Source organism: Nymphaea colorata, chromosome 3 (genome assembly GCF_008831285.2).
Source record: "Nymphaea colorata isolate Beijing-Zhang1983 chromosome 3, ASM883128v2, whole genome shotgun sequence".
Classification (NCBI taxonomy): domain Eukaryota; kingdom Viridiplantae; phylum Streptophyta; class Magnoliopsida; order Nymphaeales; family Nymphaeaceae; genus Nymphaea; species Nymphaea colorata.
The window spans coordinates 24196747-24220946 of NC_045140.1; the positions used below are offsets into that span (position 1 = coordinate 24196747).

Below are 24200 nucleotides of genomic sequence, written 5' to 3' on the forward strand. Positions count from 1 at the left end.
TTACCAAAAAAAAAAGAGATTTTTTCTACTAGTAAAATTGCAATGTTATGAGAGTTATTTATTTATTTATGTTATTATAAAAATGCTATTCGATAAAAAAAAAAGATTAACTTAACAAATGTTTCTCATTAATGCATTATTCATATCATATCAGTATGGTTGGATTGTTTAGATAAGAGCTTAAACAGTAGGATCTGGTTTGTACCCATGATACGTTATTTTGGGATCTAACAATGTATATATAAGAGGATTGAATGGTGTCTTTGGCCATTCAAAGCCACTCACCTTTTTCATGAGAGGTTATTTGATTCATCGTGACTGAGGGTTAAGATAAAACAAGAAAAAAAAAAAGTGATAGACATTTTCGTCACTTAATATTAATTTATATATATATATTTCTCAAATATTAATCATGATAGATTAGATGGCCCTGATTAGTGAGCCGGTAACTCCAATGACAAACAACAAAAGAAAAAAACAAGGAAAAAAATTGCGATAGGTATTTTAATTCACTAGTATTATTTCACTTTTTTTTTTTCTCAATCATCCCTAGATGACTGAGATTAATTTACTTGTGCAAATCTATATGCTTGAAATGTTAACAATTATAGAATTGAAAAAAACGTGGCAAGTGGTTGGGATTCACCGAAACGATCTATTATTGCCCTGGGAAATGTTGATATGCAATTTATATTACAAATTAATCGTTTCAACTATTGAATTGACGTCCAGATCTAATTTTAATAAAGAGTAGATCTTGAAGGGCCCATGCACATGGCCGGGCTTCAATAATTTAGAGAGAGAGAGAGAGAGAATCTTTTCATTATTATTCAATTTACATTTAAAAAATAAGGCACTTCAGGCAAATCCTTATCCTAATCACGAGAAGGGGAGAGAGAAAGAGAAATATATATTGAAATTTACATAAACAGAAACAGGAAACCAAGAGATAAAGAATTCTAGCAATCCAATATATATGGTCTTCTCAAAAGGATTTCACTTTAATTTCTTTCACAAATTCATCCACCTAACTGTGGTTAGGTTGTCCACAACAATAAGTTTGAAAAGAAAATTACTAATTCCAATTTGAGATTTATGAGTCAAAACCTTTGTTGTTTTTTGCTACCATTGTAAAATTAAAATTTTATAAGAGAGATTGAGGCATGAAGATGTAATTATGAGGGCCAAAGGCGACCCCTCATTTTGTTCATGTTTTATGGGTCTAGGGCTGCGTTGATACCCACATTCAACTTAATCTCATGGTCTACCTCTATAAGGCATAGGAGTAGTGTCCATGAAAATGAAACTGAGAATGAAATAACATATGAAATGATCTACCTCAATTTCTTTTTTTTTTTTTTTGCATAGATTAAATAAAAAAATAAGATAAATTCTTCTTTGCTTCAAAATGTTTTCATTAATTCAATGGAAAGTTTATGACACAACTCAGCTGAATCGGCGAATCAACTCGCTTGATTGGCTCGACTTGAACAAGGCATGTTCATTTTCGTGAAGCGTCTCCGGGTCTCTTTGAGATTCAGTTGAATGTTTTCCTCCCTTGTGAAAGTGTGCTTATGAACTGTGTATTTTATGAACTTTTGTGGCCTTTTCAAAGTTCTCGAAACCCAGGCACTTCCTTTTAAATACAATAGAAGTGGCAGTATTTTTAAATTTCTCATCATATGTGTGCGTGCTGGTCCCATGAGTCTGTCTATCGGTGCGCACACGATACTTTGCTGCCGGTTTCCATTAACCCGACTTTCCAGCCAAAGTGTTATAGCATGGGAAGAATTGTTCCCACTCCATATCAAAAGGGCTGTTTTCCTAATTTATGAGGATTAAATTTTTCAGGGTTTTCTTTTTTAATTAGTAGAGGTGTTTTAGTCATTTTAAATTCATGAAACATGATTCCTTGTTAAAAATAAGTCTGGCATCCGGCCCGCCCGACCCAACCCGATAAGGAGTAAGAGCCCTTGAAACTTAGGCCTGCACCTAACACCACACATAAAACCCGAGGCCAAACTTGGGCGGGTTTGGATTGATTAAATTTAAAAACATGTATTTTTAATATAAAATAATATACAAATATAATTAATCATAATAAAATATTATATAAAAAATAATAAAATATGTATTTAAATTTATCAAAACGCACCTGGCTTAGTCAACCCCCTCCTCCCCGAGCCAGTCAGATTCTTTTTTTTCGATGCTGAGCCCGAGACCGGGTTGGGTCGGATACCGGTATCCGACCCAATGCCCAACCAGGCCTAACATATAACTTACTCCATAATTATTTGCCCATATACATTTTTTTTTTCCATTACCTAACTAAGTTTCAATCCATTAGCTAAGGCAAAAAAAAAAAAAAATAACAATAACGGTTGCGTTTTGGATGATAATTCAAAAAAATGGTTTCCCTGATAGCCTACTTTTACGAAAACCAATTTTTGTATTTAATGAGTGTTGAGACCTGGTTTTTGTTTGGATGACAAGAAAATGAGTTTTACATGATGTTTTTGAAAATGAGAAGAGACATTCATTAACATTATCTACAGGAAAATTAATAGTGTTGCTGTTATTGTTGTTTAAAAAGAAAAGAAATGAAAATGAGTTGAAAAAAAACCCACTATACGCTGCATCTAGATATGCACTAATTCATCCATCAAATAAATTTTTGTAAGCTCTATGAAACAAGATTTCTCATTGAAGAAACAACGTGCCAAATAGTATTTCCATTGGGCACTCAACAAAGATGATAAACCTGTGGGTTTTAATCCATGAATAATTTATTTGCCTACGCTACTTGAATTTCAATAGAAGTTACAGATGTGTACCGCATTCAAAAAAGAAAAAAAAAAGAAAAAACGATCTGAACAACAATTGAATTTCAATAGAAGTTGATCATACAAAAACCATATGAAGCATTCAATGGTTAAAACGAAAGAATCGTGCAATGTGAATTCATTTGATAATCATGACACGATCGCATTATATACAACCAAGGTTGTTAAAGTATTTATAATAATAACCAAAGCAAAATGAATAATGTCTCTTTAAAAACATAAGCGATAAAATGTATAAAAAAATAAAATCTTACACTATTTTAAACAATAAATAAAAGCTGGCACGTGATGGCTGTCAATCATCCGCCAAGATTGAATCGGTTTTCCGCCGATTCGAATTAATTTAAGCCAATTCTGACGGCATTTGTCTAAGCATGGAAGATCTGACGTGATATTCTACGACCACTCGCGAAAGTGAAGAGGCTTTAGATGATAAGACGGCGATTTGGCACAAAGGAACATATTATACGAGATATGGAAGCATTTCATCCTTGTTATATATCTAATCTAGCTTTACACGCGGCTCTTATTCTTATAAATTTTTTTTTTTGCTAACTTGTCATACAGAATGTGCATATATACTATGTCCGTCTCTCTCTGATCATTGTTCGTAAACTAATCCAGAAGCCTGTTCATCAACTAAACGTGATCATCTCCTAAAAGGCTCCAGCAAAAAAATTAACCTTTGGATCCATAAAAGCCCAAGTTTGAGTGCGGTTTTCGTATCAGATGCATAAAGATGGAACATAGATATGTTGGTACGGACTCATTCTTGTTAAATTCTAACAAAAATTTTCCACGCTTTATATTTATTTTTATTTATTAAATCTGTTAAATGTGCTTAACATATTCTTTACAGAAGAAAACATGCATTAAACCGGTTATGAAAAATCAACGGCTCATATTGAATGAAAACTTCAATTTGGAAGCTCAAGCTTGAACGCATGATGTAAACAAGCATAGGAAAATACAGCCGTTAGAAAAAGAACTGATTGTGTTTGATTGGCCTAATGTGTGTCAAGAACTGATTATGTTTGTTTGGTCTAATGTGTGTGTGTGTAGAAATTATGAGCTAGGTCCATAAAAATTCATCTTGGTAATGTTTCAAGGTGAAAGGTTGAAAATAAATAACGAGGACAATGTTTGTATGTAAGAGAGAAAGAAAGAGATAACAAGGATAGGGTGCTTCAGCAATCACCTACATTACATATAAAAAGTTGATTTTCATAAATAATGTATAATAAAGAAAGGATCGGGGCTCCTAACCATGGTTAGTTAAGCAAAGAAGAAAAGTTGTTAATTAATGTTAATGAGCAAAATATTATATCTCTTTTTTTCTTCTTCTTCTCTCTCTCTCTCTCTCTCTCTCTCTCTCTATATATATATATATATATATATATATATATATATATATCCTGATTAACAAAGACCGTTCATTTAAAACAAATGGATGGTCGAAAAAAAAACAAAGAGAAAACGATGTAAACTAATATTAAAAGATGAAAATGCTTATCAATTTTTTTTATTATTTTTCTCTTAATTGCCTATAATGTTGATTGTGTAGATTAGACAACTAGACAATTGGGTGACTCTAAATTAGTGTTTCCATTCAACTTATATATGTATAGGACTGATTATTTAGAGTTACATAACCATCTAGTTAAGACGGTTTAGAAGAATGATTAAGAGAAAAACACACACACAAAAAAAAAAAAAAAAACTAATACTAAATGATGATTTTTATTTTTTCTTAACCATCAATCTATCAGTCACTATATATATACATATAAAATTTTTATTTTTTTTTAACCATCAATCGATCTGTCACTATATGTATATATATAGATACAAAATCAAGATTTAACATAAAAAATCAAAATGTTCTTCTTCAAAGTAATTGGTTATATATTTATGGGATGGTTGCGAGCAAGCTAAGCTAAAGGGCAACAGTAGTTAAAGGTGGCCTGTGAAAATCATTGTAACGCTTTCTTCGATGAACAAAATTAAAAATGGGAAACCACTAATGCCTTTTCTTTTAATCCGTCTTCTTGATCACCACTCCTTTTTTCAAGGGATGGAGAAGTTAAGCCAGAAATGCAATCAAACGATGGGTTGATGGTGGCAGACGTGGTTGTCATTTTCCCGCAAAAAGCTGCGGTCGATGTGTTGTTCCGATAGTGTTCAGTTCAACCAAGGAAATCAATAACTTATCTGAATGCCCCCACATTGTATTATATTATTATTATTGATGTTCTTAGGGATCAGGCATTTTGCTTTTCTAAAAGAGAACCACAACATATGTTCATTCCCACTACCACTACCCATATCAAACTCCCAGCAACAGTCTCTTCATCACTCTTTTGGCACAGAGATAAGGAGAGGGCTGTCATACTCAGTTGACTTGAAATTGGTAAAGCTCGCTTCAACTACAGTTCCAAGATATATATATATATATATATATATCGACCAGCGCTGCGCATGCAAAAGATGAGCACAAGAGATGCTGCAGGCGTTGCGCGACCCTGTTACTGTCTTTAGTGGTGGTGGGCATCGACATGTAAAACGAAAAGCAGTCCACCGACGATGCCCCCTCATCTCAATGCATGCTTTTCAAGATTCCACACCATCGATGGTCGCCATTTATATTTCCGCCACCCTTTCCTGCCCACTCAGCAACGACCATTACATGAAGTGATTCTCTGATCTTCTGTTCTCAGTCGCCTCGCCTCTTCTCTCATGGACGCCCGCCGCATTCTTCTCTTCCTTCTTCTCATCTCTTTTCTCAGTTTGTCCTCCCAAAGGACCTATAACCAGTCAGAGTTCTTTTCTCGTGCGCAGAATTCTCTTTCTGGTCCCTTCATGTACAAGTGGAGTGTTGATGATGCTGGCCAAGCTAGCTTACAGAATTCTTCTTCTGCTACTGCTGCGGCTTTTCCGTTTCATTGTCAATTTCTTGGCGTCAAATGCGATACCGCTGGCTCCGTCATAAGCATTGATGTGAGTGGTTGGTCTCTAACAGGTCAGTTCCCGTCTCATATATGCACGTACTTGCCGGATCTGCGTGCTCTCAACATTGGTAACAATTTTTTACAAGGAAATTTTCCAGTTGCCATTATAAACTGCTCTTACTTAGAGATTCTCAACATGACCAAGAACCAATTCTCCGGTGGCATACCGGATCTCTCGCGGTTGGGATCTCTACGCGTTTTAGATGTCTCCTTCAATCGATTCTCCGGCAAGTTTCCCATGTCGGTAACGAACCTGAGTGCAATTGAGCTACTGAATTTCAACGAAAATCCGGCTTTTGATCCATGGGAGTTACCAGAAGCGATAGTCCAGCTACGGAAATTGAGGACTCTGATTCTGATGACGTGCTCACTAATCGGCCAGATTCCGGCATTCTTGGGGAACATGACCTGGTTGGTGGACCTCGAACTCGGCGGGAACTGCATCACCGGGCACATTCCGCCAGAGATTGGAAGAATGGAGAGCCTGAAACTCTTGGAGTTGTACTACAACCAGCTTACTGGGGAGATTCCTGCTGAGCTTGGTAACTTGTCACAGCTCGTAGATATTGATCTCTCTGTCAATGGTCTCACAGGAAGCATCCCGGAGACTCTGTGCCGGCTGCCGGCTCTCGCAACACTGCAACTATATAATAACAGCCTCACCGGAAAAGTTCCTCAAGAAATTGGAAACTCTACACGACTGATCATATTGTCTATCTATGAGAACTACCTTACAGGTATGCTACCTCAGGATCTTGGAGAATTCTCGAACCTTGAAGTCCTCGATGTGTCGGAAAACAGACTTACAGGTCCGCTGCCACCATCAGTATGTAAATCCGGGAAGTTGTTGTACTTCCTAGTGCTTGAAAACCAATTCTCCGGTGAGTTGCCCGAGTCCTATGCTAGGTGCCTTACTTTGCTAAGGTTCCGAGTAAGCAAGAACAGCTTATCTGGTACGGTTCCAGAACAACTCTGGGGACTACCTGTCGCTTCTATAATTGATTTGGGTTATAACGATTTCGAGGGATCAATATCTCCTTATATAGGAAACACAAGGAATTTATCTGAATTATATGTTGCGGGAAACAGATTCTCTGGACGAATACCACCAGAGATTGGAGCTGCTTCACTTTTGATCAAACTTGATCTCAGCAGAAACCTGTTCTCAGGTGAGCTTCCTGCAGAACTGGGAAAGCTAAAGTTGCTTAATCTGTTGTTGCTTCAGCAAAACAATTTCGTTGGACAGATCCCCGAATCTTTCTGTTTGCTCAAGTCCATTAACCTCCTCAATCTTTCAAACAATCAGCTTACAGGAACTATCCCTGAATGTTTCTCCAAACTGCTACCCAATTCTCTCGATTTCTCGAATAATCAGTTATCTGGTCCGGTGCCAGTCAACTTGATCAAAGGAGGGTTAGCTCAAAACTTGGTAGGCAATCCAAATTTATGCCTAAGAGAGCATATGCACACCGGGTACCCTGTTTTCCCTTTCTGTGAAAGGCCTGTGAAGAAACGAACGCTCAATAGTGTCTGGGTAATTGGAGTCTCAGTGATGGCTGCCTTCTTAGGCCTCCTCTCATTTTTCAAACGTTTGTTAGCTAAAGCAAATATAGGGATGGAAGACAGTGGTTATGCACTTTCTGCCACATCTTGGGATATCAAGTGTTTCCACAAGCTCAAGTTTGATGTATATGAAATCCTCGAACAATTGGACCAGAAGAACATAATTGGCCATGGAGGGTCTGGGACGGTCTACAAGATTCAGCTGGGCTGCGGCGAGTCAGTTGCCGTCAAGAAGTTCTGGACTAGAAAGACAAAGAACTCAGCTTCTGATCAGTACTACCTGGACATGGAGCTCAAAGCAGAGGTGGAAACGTTGGGGAGCATTAGACATAAAAACATAGTGAAACTCTACTGCTGCTTCTCAAATGCAGATTACAATCTGCTTGTGTATGAGTACATGCCCAATGGCAATCTTTGGGATGCTCTTCATCAAGCAGGGAGGAGCTTGCTGGATTGGCCGGCACGACACCGAATTGCAGTCGGAGTAGCTCATGGCTTATCCTACCTTCACCATGATTCTTCACCACCCATAATTCACAGAGATATCAAGACTACAAACATCCTGCTGGATGCAGATTTTCAACCCAAAGTTGCAGACTTTGGGGTAGCCAAGGTTCTTCAAGCTCAAGGAGGGGGGGACTCTACAAGTGTCATAGCTGGGACCTATGGGTACTTGGCACCAGGTAATCTTTCCCTTCCTTCCTGTCATTTCTGATTAGTGATAATGATGTTTCTGCATTCAGACCATAGTTTGCACAAGAAATTGAGAGTCCCCAAATCTTTCTTCTTTATATGCTGAGTTCTTATTCAAATCGCTTGGTTGACAGTTTTATGATCAGTTTCCCTTTAGATGCATGCATGATATTTGACAGGTGCCTGATAATCAGGAAATGCATATGAGGAATATAATCCATGGTGGATTCAAAAGTGGGATTTTATTCACTATGAATATACAAATTTGTTCTGAACGATCATTTTATGTACATGGCTCTCTCTTGTCTAACTGGTTAAGAGTAGATTTGTAAAATGATTAGACGCTGAACGAGTCAATACATTAAAAGTTGAATTTGGATTAGGTAGATGGTGCAAGCGGTTCCGAACGTCAATGGATTTTTTCTTGTACTGTTCCATCCATTCTGTTGCCAAAGCTTTCCTATGGTGTTATTATTGTAAGATTAACTGCAAGGGATCACCCCGTCCTCATGAAAAAGATCTTTTTCACAAAAAAGTTTAGATATAATTTGGAAAGGAAACTAGGATTTTTTTTTTAATGAAATCCATATTTTGAAGGCTTATACATTGTCAAAAAAAATATGACATCTCAGTGTTTTCTGTTTTGGAAACATCACACGCTTTCACTGATGCTGGAGTGGCACGGACAAATTTAGTAGCTGGTATTCGTTGCAATTATTTGAAGATGTGCTCATCTGTTTTGCATGTGCCAAATGTTTCCCTAATTGTTCTTCTTTGCTTGAAAGATTGTTGATATATGTGAATATGCCTCCAATTGATGGAAAACATATCAATGCAGAGTATGCATATTCATCCAAGCCAACTGGAAAGTGTGATGTATACAGCTTTGGAGTAGTGCTCATGGAATTGATCACTGGGAGGAAACCACTAGATCCAGAATTTGGTGAGAGCCAGAACATAGTGTTCTGGATCTCATGCAAGGCATCAACAAAGGAAGGCGCAGCGGAGGTCCTCGACAAACGATTGTCGGCTGCGTACAAGGACGACATGATCCAGGCACTGCGGATCGCCATGCGGTGCACTTGCAGCCTGCCGGCGCTCCGGCCGGCCATGAATGAGGTAGTCACCATGCTTATTGAAGCAGACCCTCAAGTTCCATGCAAGTCACTAAACAAGGTGAAGAATCTGTCATGAAGAGACAAGATCTTCCGGGAGAGAATCAGATTACTGGCAAGGCATTAGCAGAGTGGGTTGCCTTTCTCTAGTGGCTTTGCTTTCATCTTTATACTCTTTTCTGTACCTTCTCTTTTTTGGGTAAAAGCTTGGCAAAAGAGAGAGATCAAAAAGGATGATGCTGGCTTCCTTTTTGTAAATAGTGAGATGAATAATGGAAACACAGCTTGGTAATCACGCTAAGCATCTTCACTCAAAAGAAGGAATTGCTTTCATCATGGATTCTTCAGCCTCAATATTATTCGTCTCCCATCAAAATTCAGAACGATTGGGAGAGATAAGAGAAAGAAAAATAAAGGGAATTGGGTTCTGAGATTCGAAATCTTACTGATGTATAGTGCTAAATATTGCAGGCTACGAGTTGAAGATGAAGCCATGCATTAAAGTTCTTTCTAGAAAAAGATGAAGCCTTTGTACTTGCGCTAAAGAGAGCAGATCTAGTCATATGCCAATCATGAAGTAAGATGCACACCATATTGGTGATATTCACATTTATGATGCTGATTCACGGATTTTGTTATTTTAATTTTTAACCATAATTATCAGCTTACTTATAATTTAATAGTTAACTGGGCAAACGGCAGGTTATGAGTTCAAATCTCAGAAAAGCTTCTGGGGTTTATGGTGTTCAAGGCACCTTCACGAGATCGAGTTGCATGCACACAAAGTTTATATCAAGGATTAAAAAGAAGGGGGGTTGAGGTATTTTTTCGAATTTTTTTATAAAGATATACTTTTTAAATTTTTTCGTAACCACTTTTTGTTCTTACAAAAAGTTTTTTTTTTAACTTTATTTATTATGCCTAGGTGTTTTAGTCATTACATACCCCTTTTGATTTTTTTAATACAGGAGAGGATGCAAATAATCAGTTCACACCTTTGCTTCAGGGTCTTGCGTTTTTATTAAAGAGGCAGCCAAATAACAAAAAGTTACACCATCATAGCTAAGTCTATAGGGATGTCAACTGATCAAGTTTGGATCCGATGTACCCTTAATCATATCCGTTTCTTCGGATATTCATATATTCGGATTTGAATTTGAATAAAAAAAATCATATTCGAATCCAAAATCTGATTTTACAATCCGAAAATTTGAATTTTGAACTGGACCTTGCCAATTTTCAATATGTAATAGAATTAGATACAAGATATTTGTCCAAAAATGAATCCGATTCGAATCCGTATCTGAATCTGATCGGATATTTATGTATATCCGAATCTGAGTCTGATAGAATGCCATTTATTAAATCCAGATCCAATCCGATTTCTTAATCCGATATTAATTTTTTTTCAATATCTGATTTTTTCGGATCTGTTTTGTCGGATATCCAATTCAAGTTGGGTATATTGACATCCCTATAAGTATATGCTCCATGAATGCAAATGAAAAAAAAAAAGTTTAACAAAATGGTTTTTTTTTATATATAAAATTAGTTCTATATCACAAGTTTAACAGTTACAAGCAATTTCTTTTTATCAAAAAATTATATTTAAACCATGTTTTTGGTAATCCACCTTGATGAGAAGTTAAGTGGGTTCCAAATTAAAAGAGCTATAAAAAGCTACCTACAAGTGCATTATTGATGGCTTGCACGATGAAAGGCAAATAAGTAAAGGGAATATGGATAATGACAAACTTAAAACGCTCACTATGATTAATTAGTGATTTCGCAGTTCATCAATAAGGATCCTGAAAAGTATGTTCATTAACGACACGTGAAACTATGGAGAGATGTCAATAGATTGGATTGTGAATGAACTACTTCAAAAAAAAATGAGATATAGAAAAAAAAAAATTAGCATTTGGTTGATGGATATAGATTTAAGAAATGGTATCTCGTCTTATTTGGTTTTAAATAAATTTTAATCGGATTCAGATTTGGATACATGTTCCGTTTTAAATACACGTCCTATAAAAAATCAATACATTTTGAATATCGGTTTCATATGTGAATTAAAAAAATGGATTTGGATTTTTGGGTGAATTTGAAGGTCGGACTCAAAGGAGGTTTACGTGGGGATTCAGATATGATATAGTCATATAAACTGTATGTAGTAGGACATAAAACTGTGTGGTTGCCTTTTAGAGCGCTGTTTGGCAAATGGAATATTTTGTAATTGATTCATGTTTTTAAAAGTCTTTTCAAAAATATTCATGCAACAATTTTCAAGATGTGTGATGAATCTATTGTAAAAATAATTTTTATGGTGTTTTATGAATCTATGACAATCAAACAACTTCAAACTACACTCTTTATTAATTATCAAACAACACATGTATCTTTATAGTTTAATCTCGTCACTGGACACAAAGTCCCATCAACGTCATCCTGGAAAGTGAATCTCCTGGTGCAAAAGGAGACGAAATGCGCATTCACTTGCTAACTACTCACGTTCACGTTACTGCTGGAGCACATTTGGTGGAGAAAAATTTTCCCATGATCTTCTATCTGCATACTTTTGAACTTGTATATTTGAACTTGTATAGCTAATATCAAGTATTTTTTATAGTTTAAACTAATTAAAATTTGATATTTATATGTAAGTTTTAATTGCCGCTAGTATTGAGCAACTAGACGGACGCGGATGACAAACTGTACCAATGGGTAGGGCTGCACAACGAGTCGAGCCAGCTCGGGCTCGACTCGAACTCGCCCGGTTAAATTCGGCTCGAGCTCGACTCGTTTATAAACGAGTCGAGTTCGAGCTTACAATGAAACTCGAATGAGTAAACGAGTCGAGTTCGAGTTTTAAGAACTCGACTCGTTTATACTCGACTCGACTCGTTTATATACATTGTCCTATTTCCATTTTGTTCAGTTGTTCAGTCATCAGCTTATGATTCTATAATAGTTAATAATGAGAACAGTCTAATACCAAATGGTGTCTATTTGCAGCTCTAAACTGTTGGCAGGGTTGACTCCGTTGAGTGATTCACAAATTTCATTCCACTTAATGAAATTTACTAGATATTTTAAAAAGAAGGATCATATTTTATTTAGACGAGCTAATCGAGTTAATCGAGTCGAGCTCGACTCGGCTCGTGTGCAGCCCTACCAACGGGCGAGTTTGATAAGACCAAAGACCTAACGGCATGGGCTTATACTCAGTTGAAACAATTGGTCAAGCTTAGTTCACCAGAACTATCACGGGTTCTATTTGGTGGCATGCAAGAGGTGAACCGACCTCATTCTTCCTGTCTCAAGGGTTTAGGATTATTTTGGGATTTAGGTGGTATATTGTTCAACTCGAGTGTTGTGCATGTCACTACTTATAGTTTAAAAAAGTAACATTCAAAAAAGTAAATTATGTTACAGCCCTCAAACCAACCAATTATGTTACACACCTTTTTCACGGGTTTTATTACACTGAATCAAGGTACCATCTCTGCCAATAGATTTTCATCCGAGAGTAAGGATCATTGGAGTTTTTTTTTTTTAATTTTTTTGGCCAGATCAGAAATTCAGCATTTGATAACTAAGATTCATGTAGATAGACATACATATCGGCCGATGTGGTTCATCTTACGAAACTTGAAGGGAAAAGTACCTCTCAATGTGGATTCTATTTACAGATATATGTAGAAATATCATTTTATGAAATTCTTCCTTAGAATGAATTCAGATTAATCTATAATATCGAAAAAGTGGACATGTAAGTGGCAAAAATTAAGCACATTCTAGAAAGCCATCCTAGTGGGTATGGATCGCAGGCTAATAAAAGACGGAGATCTCGTCGGTTTGGTGAACAACTGTAGACTTGATGAAAGATTCGTAATTTTTTTTTTATCATAGGCTCAACGACAGTGAGGACCGACAGCCATCGCCCACTCTTCTTTTGTCCAGGGAGACGGCGACAAAGATGAAGAGGTTTTCTACGTTACAGTTGCTTACACGGGAAACATATTATCACATTTTACCATAAGGGCATTTTGATAACTTTGCAAGGAATATTTTTTTCCCCGGTTCTACTTTTTCCAGGGTCTTCTATTAAATATTTGGGTCATTTCTAACCAAATGTTTATTTTTATACTGACATTTCATGGTAATTTGTTTTGTATTGGTGACCCTTAAAAGTTCAAAAATTTTATTATTAGAGACCTTCAGCCAGAATTTTCTAACTCCTCCCCTCGCATGATCTGAGATATTGATCTTGAATTTGTTTAACTACTGTGGCCTGCCAATGGTTCGGACAAAATCTAACATTTGATTCGAATATTAAAGTCCAATTCATTGGATTCAATAAAAAAAGCAGATCACATCAGCAACCAAATTCATGGAATAACAATCCTCTGATCTGATGCTTTGTTCAGGTGAAGAATCTGCAGTTGGGGAATCGGCGAACTGGGGTTTCGACTCTGCACTCGCGAACATTGTGAAAGCAGGCTAGGGAGTCTTGGATCTGATCATGATCTGAAAAGCAGAATAATCAGATCTTTTTGCTTGGATACGTGCACAAGATCATGAACCCCTGGAACTAAAAAGTTTCGGTTGGAGGTGCTTGTATCCTTAAATCATATAAAACTTCATAAGATATTAATATATGGAGATTCAGAAATTTCAGAACTCATTACTTGTTCACATGATAAATCAAACTTGTAAATTTGCCGTTGTTAAGATTTTGCTAAGTTGTAAAGCTTTGCAGCAGTCACTTAAGTTGGCAATGGCCATAAAATTATCTGAGACTGCTGCGCAAATGGAGGTCAAAGAATTGAACATATTAGAGCGAGAAGAAAACAGTCACCGGCCAGTACACCGCCTCCAATAATGAAATCGATTCACGTTCGGCTGGACTCCATGGAAATAAGATCACAGTCGAGAGCGATGCCATAATCAATCGAAATATCAGATCTTCTTCTCTCATTATTCTTACCAGTCAAACTTTCAACTCGCCTCGCAAGTCCGAATCCACCGTTTCTTTATTATCTGTGCATCGTGTGCCAATCTTGTCATGTCGTTCGTCGAGAGTAACTGACAACAGGACAAACGGAAGAGATCGATGAGTAAAGCCGTGTCAAAATCAAAATAATGGTGCTCCTTCACAAATTTGTTATAATTATAGCAATAGCTGGTGAAGAAGCGAAGAAAAACCTAAGGAATGTAACATAGCTGGTCGACAGACAGGTGTTATTTTGTTTTGATTTTGATGGGTGTTGTTTTTTTATATCGTAAATGGTGGGATCTCCATGCTTTAGCTGACGGGTGTATTAAATCTTACTTAAGTTCCGACACGATCAAGGACTTTAGAGGTAGATGAAATGGATGGAACTTCAGATCTTCTCCAAGCGAGATCTCCATGTTTTAGCTGACGGGTGTACCATATCTTAACCAAGTTCCAACACCGTCAAGGACTTTAGAGGTAGATGAAATGGATGGAACTTCAGATCTTCTCCAGGCGATGATTGATTGTTAATCTCAAAAAAAGCAGAGAAAAGCCAGCGGACAAAAAACTGTTCTAGTTTGCTTCGTTTCAGCACATGTAACTAAAGGCGAGAGGCTAATAAGCGAATCTAGATCGATTTAGTTCATTGGTATTTCGCAAGCAGGACATTGTAAGTACGTTGATCTCGAAGCTTGAACTATAAAACTCATGTTTTTTGAGAACCCCAACCAGATAGTGACCTGCTCTTTTAAATAACAGGGATCAGATTCATGGGATATCCAGTCTAACCACTTGTTGGAAGAATCTAAATCAGGTTCTTCCTAAGAGGTTTCCACCTACAAACAAGGATAACGATTGATCAGATTCGAGACAGTGCTTTTTCGAGATTGGAAGAGGTGAGCACATGGCCCAGTCATGATCCGTATTTCCTCTTTCTGAATGGAGGAGCATGACAATCAATAAACCGCACCTTTACACTTACAGTGGCCTACTAACAATAGATCTCATTTTCTCTATGACAAGAACACGGCCGGACATGGTTTCCTTAGAAACCGGGAGTAGGAGGGCCATTCATGGAGACACCACGTACACAGACATAGTGGTTGATAATTGGAGGTCTAGAATGTCATGTCCATAGTTTCATAGGCTTATGCATCTGAAGCCTTTGTCGTGATCTGCGACAAAAAAAAAAAAAAGATACCTGCGGGACCATGCGAACTCAGATTTTAGGGTCCAGCTATTGGACTCTCAAAACTGCGACTCTAAGAGCTCATCTTGATCGGCCTTTGAAATCCAAGGACTTAATAAGGTAAGAGTTGCCCACTTAAATCTTAGATCAAACACCATGCGAATGTAAAATGGCTGGGTCGATGCTGAAGTGTGGAAGTTGGGTTTTGAGTCTGGCTTCAATTAAATTAAGGGCGGAGATAGGTGGGGTCTTCGTGGGACATGCTCCACAAAACTCAACCTGAAATTTTGAATTTACGGATCTGAGTTCAACTATATGGGACAGCCTCATGAAACCCGAGTCACTGCCCAAAGGCTAATTAAAAATGTGTTAACTATGAACGACAAAAACAATTTCTAGTTCCGCTCCTAACCTCAAGCCCATAATCCATTTAGATGTGGGTCTCTCTCTGCAAGGACCCAGCCTCCCAGCTAGGCTGCACCTTGATGGGCATGGTCGACCAAAGTTAGGGTCCACCAATCCGACTTTTATGATCGTGGCCGACGCGTGGTTTGGCCGTGTCCGGCTAAAGGACTGATACAGCTGCATTTGTCATAACTAGGGCTGGAATCAGTTCCAGTAGGGACAAGAATGACACAGAGCTTCTTCTCACATCAAGGGGCGATTATATAGTTGGGGCTAATGTTGGAGCGGGCCGTTCAGATTTGTGTGGACTTTGGACTGTGCTAGGTTAAGGGCCAGACTGGGTTAGCAGTAATTAGTAAAGCCGGGTCGGCCACGTCGAGGGAATATTAGATTTGTGATTAACTGAGCGGGAAAAATCTACTGTCCAGCAGAGAGTCGAAGCTGTCACTCAGTCAAATGCAATAAGGAACAGCCATATGCTGCTTTTTCATGTCCGGGTCACCTCATCTTGGCTGTGTTAAGCTGTCGACCCAGAGCGGATGCCCATCTTTTCCCTCCCTCCAGCTTGTTGTAAGTCTTAAAACTCTAACTGGACCTAGGCATTGCATAACTATGCGCATATATATCTATCTTTTTTCAATCAATTATATGGAACCTATAATTCCTTACCTATATGCGTTATATTGAAAGATTCATATCAAACTGTCAGATCTGATAAGAAAGATTGGCTATTTATACTTTCAAATTAAGCTTCGAATTCATACAGAGCGTATTGTACGTGACCTAAATATTGATTGGCGCATATCAAATGCACACGGATAAGCATCAAGCCAATGAGCATGAGCGAAGCCGACAGATCATTTGGTTTACCTTCTTGTTTTAGGAAGACCAACGAAAATATTTTTCCACATCCGTCTCCCTCTCTGCGACGACGGATGTTGACATGCAATGCCGGTTTCTGTGAAGTTGGTAAAGTTGAAGAGTCGTCTACACTAGATGGGCAGGGGCGCAGTGAGCAGGAATCGCAGCCAACAGTGACGCCTTTCTTATTCACGACTTCTTTTGCTTGTTTGAAAGAAGAAAACAATTCTATCGAGTAACAAGAAAAAAAGTGTGAAGTTTCCTTGCCAATTTCAGGAAACCACGACGCAATCTGAGATACAAATTTCAACAGTAATAATCTTCAACAGTCAAAACTGCAATCCGTCGTTTCTTTTCTACGTAAGTCCGTGGCGCTATGCATCCGAATGATTATGAAATTAGAACCAAAACAGAAGCAGAGACAGAAGTTCTGCACTCCGCCATATTTAATTTCCTTCATTGACAAAGACAACTGCGCATCATTTCAATTTCAACACGAAAGCAAGTGGATTCGATAAAGAAATGCAGGGCCATATCTCCTCTTCGATCACTAGGAGTGATGTGCTCATCCAAATGATGGTGGAGCTAAGACATAAGCATTACCGATTGATTGGACAGGATATGAATCTCCATTATTCAAACCGGCAGTGGTCATGCTCTGATGGGCTGCCACCTAAGGTGAGTAATGGCTTCTTTGACTGAGGTTCAGAGTTGAACAGGGGACAGTCTTCACGTTTGACTGCCCTCTTTACCAAACCACTGCTTTCTTCCTGCTCATTTCAAAATTACCCGGTGGGGTTCTTGTGCAGCCGGATTCTCGTGTGGAGTGGGTGCATAAGACAGGTTGGTGGGTCACCTATCATTCAGAAGAGATGGAAAAAGTTGAAGACATGTGAACGCCATTGATCAGTGGGATGACTAAGGGCCTCTGCGGCATGAACATTGATGACACCTCTTACCTATCATTGAGACCCAAACTATACTTAAAACCGCCTGGGATGAACCAGTTTTATACATAAAATTAAGTCCCAAAGGGCGAAACTTAGTTTTTCGGGTTGGTGAACCAATGAAAGCATGATTATTAGTTTAATTTTCGTGGGTGCTATTTTTATAGACTGTAACTATAGTAGACATAAGTGTTGGATAGTGGCTCTGATCTTTATCTCTATATCTTGTAACTGCAAGAGATAATTAAATAAGAAAACTGCCTATTAATTGAGAAAATTAATCTCTTTGGCTGTAACCTTTTGTTGTTGGGCATTGAAAAAACGTAGGAGGCGGTCTATAAAAGGTCAGCTTATCTTTTGCTTAGGATTAATGGTGAGATTAGCCAACCTTATGCCTCCTAAATGCAAACCCGATAACATGCTTCTGTTTACTTTTTCTTCTTCTTTCTTTTCATATAGGTGCTGCCCCTTGTTGGACGCTGCCTGAGAACATGCTGTGCAAAGAAGAAGGAGCTGATTGCAGGCCACCATTCCGCTGCCTAGATCTAACAATAAGTTCATCCATACCACTAAGCAGCCCTAGAATAAGTTCATCCATACCACTAAGCAGCCCTAGAAACCCTAAGAACAAGGGAAAGGAGGTTGTGGGGGTGTGAAAAGGACCTACATTAGAATGATGTTTTTTACTCCCAACGTAAACCACATAACTTGACGGCAACACTGGTTTTACTTTATGAGCCCCAAGAAGGTGAAAGGCACGACATTTCACTTTCCTCTAATCGCCAAAGCAGAAATAATTGGTGCCTATTTTTGTGAATATAAGGTCGATTTTAAGTAATGGAAGGCCCGAAAATTTTTAGAAACCACAAAACAGAAGAGGAAATAGTAAAGAGGACACGTAAAGGCTGTTCATCAGGTGAAGACCATACACAGTTTCCACGAATATTGTTTTCATAAAACTTGGAAGATGTAACCTACTTAGCAAATAAAGATTCAGATCTATAAGAGCATAACATAGCAATTTCCACCTGCCGAATGTAAAGAATAACAATGGGTTGTTATAAGATGAGGGACTTCCTTTAGGGCCGGGCCGTCCATGAGCGAGTTCAAGTTGAGCCAACTCGAACGACACGACTCACTTAAATAGATTTGAACAGGGAACCTCTCACATACCAGTCATGAGCATACCCATTTAAAAATCTATTTTTTTTATAATTTTATGAAATGTATTTTATATATTTTCTTTCTCAAGTTTAACTGAGTTTAACCCAGCCAAACCTACCTAACTCGAGCTCGACTTGTTTAGATTGTTGAGTTTATTTATTAACTCGAACTCGACTCGTTTATTTATTAACTCAAACTCGACTCGTTTCGTTTAATAAACGAATCGAGCTCGAGTTAGTAGACTCATTAACAGCCCTCACTCCCCAACTTCCCGTGTGCCTACCCAAGTACCAACTAGTTGAATTTTTAAAATAAGTAAAACAGGATCTCAAACGAAAAAGTATATGAAACTAGTATACACTTTAACACTAACAAATACATGTACAGCTAGCCCACGGGTCATCCATGTCAAGTAAGAAATATATCTTGTGTCAGGTTCCGATAAAAAATACATTTCTCGCAGTTGAATGAATAATTTGAATATATTACCGTTTCCAGGTTGAATTGGACATGAAAAAGTGGCTAGTTGATTCAAAGAAGCATTTCCCATTGTCCTAGAAGCAGGGGCAACAGTGTCCATCACTTTTCTTTTATATCAAATTTCTAAATGACATGGCCATGCTTACTTACGTAGCACAATTTAATAATTTTTAAATATTCTATACATTGGTCAAACGTAGCTACAGCTTATCGAAAGAGTCGAATATAAACGCCTCTCGCAATGGTAATGCAACGGGAAAACAAGTTAATCTAGTTATAAAGTTGGTACTAAATATTAAATTGATCTCCTTGTATAGTTAAACAAAACAAATGCAAATTACCTTATATTAATTAAAAAAATTCTAATTGTAAGACACTCCTTATTAATCCAGCCTAATTCAAGGCATATTTTATTGATACGGAATGCATGGGCGGCCATGAACTTAGTCTCACCAATTTGCACGGCACGACAAAAAGACGCTCCACGTTTGGCAGTTTTGCATATTTTGTTCACAAGCGAGAAATTTATCCCACTTTCCATCGCCCAGCGAAGCTTCGTCGTCACTTCCGACCTTCCCCCACCCACCTGTCCTTGAAAGCAGAAGCAACCAGGCCACGCCCACTAACAACCTTATGACGTTTGATATTTTATATATATCAACAACTAGGAGACATGGCCCTCATCAATTCTCTTCTAGAAATTCGTCTGAACAGCCAATAGAGACGAGAATGTGTCCATGCAGAGACATTACTCCAAGACGACTCATTGCTTGAATTTATGCTCGTATTGCCTTGAGTTCCGTGATCAGTCACTTCCAATCTGTTGGTATGAATTCTCCGAAACAAGCCGTCGTAACGTCGTTTGCTAAGAATTATTAGAGAGATCACATGACTTCCTTTATGAGATCATACCAACTGTCAGATGATCTTTTACTAAAAATGCAGTAACTATACGGGGTTCGGTGTTCATACCTGAAAAATCAGGTTCTCTTAATACAAAACGATCGTAATTATCAAAAGGTCGTTGACATCTAGGCTTCACCATGCCTAGGAGGCTGCGAATCGGAGACTGTAACAGTGCTGGCTGCTATGTTTATTCAGCTTTCAGGCACATGACACCACTTATGGATCTAATTTACATTTTTCCGGTTGCCACTCAACCGGAGGCAGAGCGGGTCGGTTCAAGCCTGACGTCGACCGAACGGCAAGGCGGCCCAGCATCAGGAGCCATGGCTCCCGCCGGGGCTCAACTGCGGAGTCGCCCTCAAGGGCTTGATTTTGGCTTCTGAGATTTGGGGTTTTCCTCATCTTCCTCCTCGTTATCGTCCTTGCGCTTCGATTTTATGGGGTACAGAAAAACCCGTGGTTCTGGGTCGCCGATCTCCTCCAGCATCTGAACGACCACCCTCATGGTGGGCCTCAGGTTGGGCAGCCGGGCCGTGCACAACACTGCCACCCTCAGCACCTTGACCACGTCCTCCCTCAGCGCCTCCGGTATCCTGGGGTCCACCAACCCCATCACGCTCTCCTTCGTGGTGATCCGACTGGAGACCCAATGAACCAGATCTTTACCGTCGCCGAACTCCGGCTCGATCGGCCTTTTTCCGGTCACCAGCTCCATGAGCACCACCCCGAAGCTGTACACGTCGCTCTTCTCGTTTATCCTGTACGTGTACGCGTATTCTGAAAAGGAAAAGGAAACCATTGTTAAGTGCCATGTGCTTAAAGATTGATCGGTGGGTGGGCCCATGTTTAATGGATCTGGATTTGGTACCTGGAGCGATGTAGCCGTGTGTTCCGGCGACGGTGTGGGCGGAGGAGGGGTCCTTGGCTCCGCCGCCGGACGCCTTGGCCACCTTCGCGAGGCCGAAGTCGGCGATCCGCGCTTGGAAGAACTCGTCGAGGAGGATGTTGCTGGACTTGACGTCGCGGTGGATGATGGGCCGCTCGCAGCCGTGGTGGAGGTACTCCAGTCCCTTGGCCGCCCCGGCGGCCACGCGGTAACGGGTCGGCCAGTCGAGGCCGTTTTTGCTCCGGCCGCCGTGCAGTTGCTCCCAGAGGCTGCCGTTGGGCAGGTACTCGTACACCAGCAGGCTGGAGTCGTCGCTCGTGATACTGCAGAAGAGCTTCACCACGTTCAGGTGGCGGATAGAACTCAGCACCGCCACCTCCGCCTCAAACTCCTTCCACTTCCCGTCGGCTTTGTCTTTCACTAGCATTGCCGCCGTGCCCCGGCTGCTCCTCCGGTGATTCTCCTCCGGCTCTAGGTTCGCGATGTGCTTCACGGCCACCGTGCTGCCGTTGTCCAGGTCGACACGATACACCTCGCCCGAGCCGCCCTTTCCGATCCGGTTCTCCTCCTTGATGGCGCTGGTGATCTCGTGCTCCGTAAATGTCAGGACTCGGAATGATTTGAGGTCCCAGGAGTTGTCCCGGCTCGGGCCTTCGTTGGACCTCTGCCGCTTGAGATGGACGAAGAAGCCGAGCGACAAAAGGAGCAGGGCTGTGGCGAGGACGGAACAGATAATCAAGGCCCTATTGGATGACGCACCAGAGCCTGTGGCACATGGCCGGAATCTCCCGGCATTAAAACTGCAGAGACCAGGGTTACCGGCGAAGCTTCCGGTGTACGCGTCATTGGCGAGGGTGGGAGGGATCGGACCACTGAGGCGGTTGTTGGAGAGGTCCAGGACACTGAGTTTCAATGACGAGAAGCTCGCAGGTATCTCACCAGAGAGCTCGTTCATCGAGAGGTTGAGGGCGTTGAGGACCCGGACGTTACCCAAGGAGGATGGTATCTCTCCGGAGAGATTGTTGCTGGCAAGATTTAGTTCGTTTAGGGCTGCGCATGACCCCAATGAATCCGGTAGGCTGCCGGTGAATGCATTCTGATCCAGCTTCAGCCTGTTGAGCTTTCGAAGTTGGCCGATTGTGGGCGGAATCTCACCGGAGAGTAGGTTGTTGCTTGCGTCGATCTCCATTAAGGAGGACGCCTGGCAGATTTCCAGTGGAAGGCTGCCGGAAAACTTGTTGTCGGAAATGAATAGCTGAGCCAAGGTTCCCGCGTTCTTGATGTCTGAAGTCACGAGTCCTTCGAAGGAATTGCTTGTTAGATCGATGATGACGACGTTCGGCAGGCCCCAAATTCCGGCGGGAACGACTCCGGAGAGCGAGTTGTTCGTTACTCTAAAGCGTACCATCGATTTACAGTTGGCATAGGTTGCCGGAATCAAGCCGGTGAAGTTGTTGTTAAGGAGCAGCAATCTCGTCATTGTTCCCTTTGCACACATATCCGGCGGGATCTCCCCAGTCAGGAAATTGTCCGAGACATCGATGAAGTTGAATTCCGCCCAGCTGCCGAGTTTCGAAGGCAGAGTTCCTTCTAGCGAATTCGAGTACAGAGAGAGGTTCACAAGCCTCTTGAAATCACCGAATTCCGTAGGGATCGTGCCGGAAAGGTTGTTGTCGAACAGCTGCAGAGACACGAGGTTTGTCAGGTTCCTCAGCTCAGAGAGGTCTCCCTCGAGATGGTTCGTGGAGGCATCAAAGTACTCCAATTTGGAAAGCTTGCCAAATCCCACCGGAATTTTTCCGGTAAAGGAATTGTTATACAACTCGATCTGCCAGAGGTTCGTGAGCTTGGTTATCTCCACCGGAATCTCCCCTGACAAGAAGTTGTCGGCAAGCTCCAAGTTTACGAGCTCCGTCAGGTCACCGATCGCGGGTGGAATCTTCCCATTGAGATTGGTATCCGAGAGATAGATCCACCTGAGCTGCCGGAGTAGGAGGATCTCCTCGGGAAACGGGCACCGGTCGAAGGGATTATCCCCAAGGCTCAGCCATGCGAGATACGTTTTGTTTCGCAGGGAGCTCACGGGGAACGGCCCGGTGAATACGTTGTCCGAGAGATTAAGGGCCCTGAGGTTGGCGAGGTTCCATAGTTCTGGCACCTGACCGGTAAGGAAGTTGAAGGAGAGGTCGAGGTATTGGAGGCCGCTGCAGTTGTTGATCCAAGGAGAGAGGCCTCCCTTCAGAGCGTTCTTCGAGAGGTCGAGCTTCTGGAGCTTGGGGAGCCTACACAGCGAGTCCAAGGGAAAGACACCGGTGAGGTTCCGGCTGCTTAGGGAGATCGCGGTGACGGAAAGGGATGAGTCGCAAGTGATTCCAGTCCAATTGCAGGGGGAGACGTCGGACTCCTTCCAGGAATGGAAGACGTCGGTGGGCGAGGAGGGCTGGAGAGCGGCCTTCAAGTCCAGCAGTGCCCTGGTCTCTTGGGAACTTCCGACGCCGGAAAAGCAAGAAAGAAGGAGGAAAGGTATGAAGAAACGATGCCAAAGGAAGACATCGGCCGTCATCTTTTGCGTGTCGAGGGGGAGTCTCGCTTGGGTCTGTGGAGTCCAAGAGGGAAGTAGAAGAGTCGTCAACATTTTAACACCAACCAGACATGGTGGGGTCCTTCCTGTGGCCGCCTTTCTTTCTTTTCTGTGTCCTTTTACAGTGCTCCTTCGTCGGATGGGAGGGACATGCAGAGAAAGAGGACAGATGCAATCAGCAGTAGCGAGAAATTGGAGAGGGAACGACAGAAAATGGGCTTTAGAACTTGTATGTTTATAATTATGATAAATTAATCTCTCTTCTAAAACTAAAATTTATTTGAATTAATATTTTTGGCAAGAAAAATTAAAATTTTTCAAGAAAAATCATTTGAATTAAGACATATTTTGTATTATATATATATATATATATAGCAAGTCAACTATAACTTTGTCAAGTCATGAAACCATCTAACCAAGTCTTCATGTAAAACAAATGGATGATTCATAATAAAACAAAAAATGTAAATAATTCTAAATGACAAAAATATTCACTGTCTTTTTTTTCTTTTTAATTTTTTTAAACCGTTAATCATTACGGATGAGATGGTCCTAATTAA

At 40.4% G+C, this 24200-nt stretch overlaps 2 protein-coding genes across 3 annotated transcripts; one reads left to right on the top strand and one right to left on the bottom strand.

The window, feature by feature from the left end:
* The first annotated feature begins 5309 nt into the window (after positions 1-5309).
* On the top strand, positions 5310-9835 carry LOC116251678 (receptor protein-tyrosine kinase CEPR1). Of its 2 annotated transcripts, XR_004171738.2 has the most exons (4): positions 5310-5534; positions 5682-8097; positions 8946-9353; positions 9694-9835. XR_004171738.2 is itself a non-coding variant. In XM_031626071.2 (3 exons), the coding sequence occupies exons 1-3, from the start codon at positions 5427-5429 to the stop codon at positions 9299-9301; spliced, it is 2880 nt and encodes a 959-aa protein (XP_031481931.1). In that variant the 5' UTR covers positions 5310-5426; the 3' UTR covers positions 9302-9677. The 2 variants fall into 2 exon arrangements, 1 of the variants encoding a protein (XP_031481931.1); XM_031626071.2 differs by lacking the exon at positions 9694-9835 and having other exon boundaries at positions 8946-9677.
* A 10263-nt stretch (positions 9836-20098) lies between these two features.
* Positions 20099-23799, bottom strand: LOC116250255 (receptor-like protein kinase 7). The gene is made up of 2 exons (XM_031623852.2): positions 21042-23799; positions 20099-20950 (listed from the first exon to the last, which is right to left on the bottom strand). The coding sequence occupies exons 1-2, from the start codon at positions 23692-23694 to the stop codon at positions 20532-20534; spliced, it is 3072 nt and encodes a 1023-aa protein (XP_031479712.1). The 5' UTR covers positions 23695-23799; the 3' UTR covers positions 20099-20531.
* Positions 23800-24200: the final 401 nt, after the last annotated feature.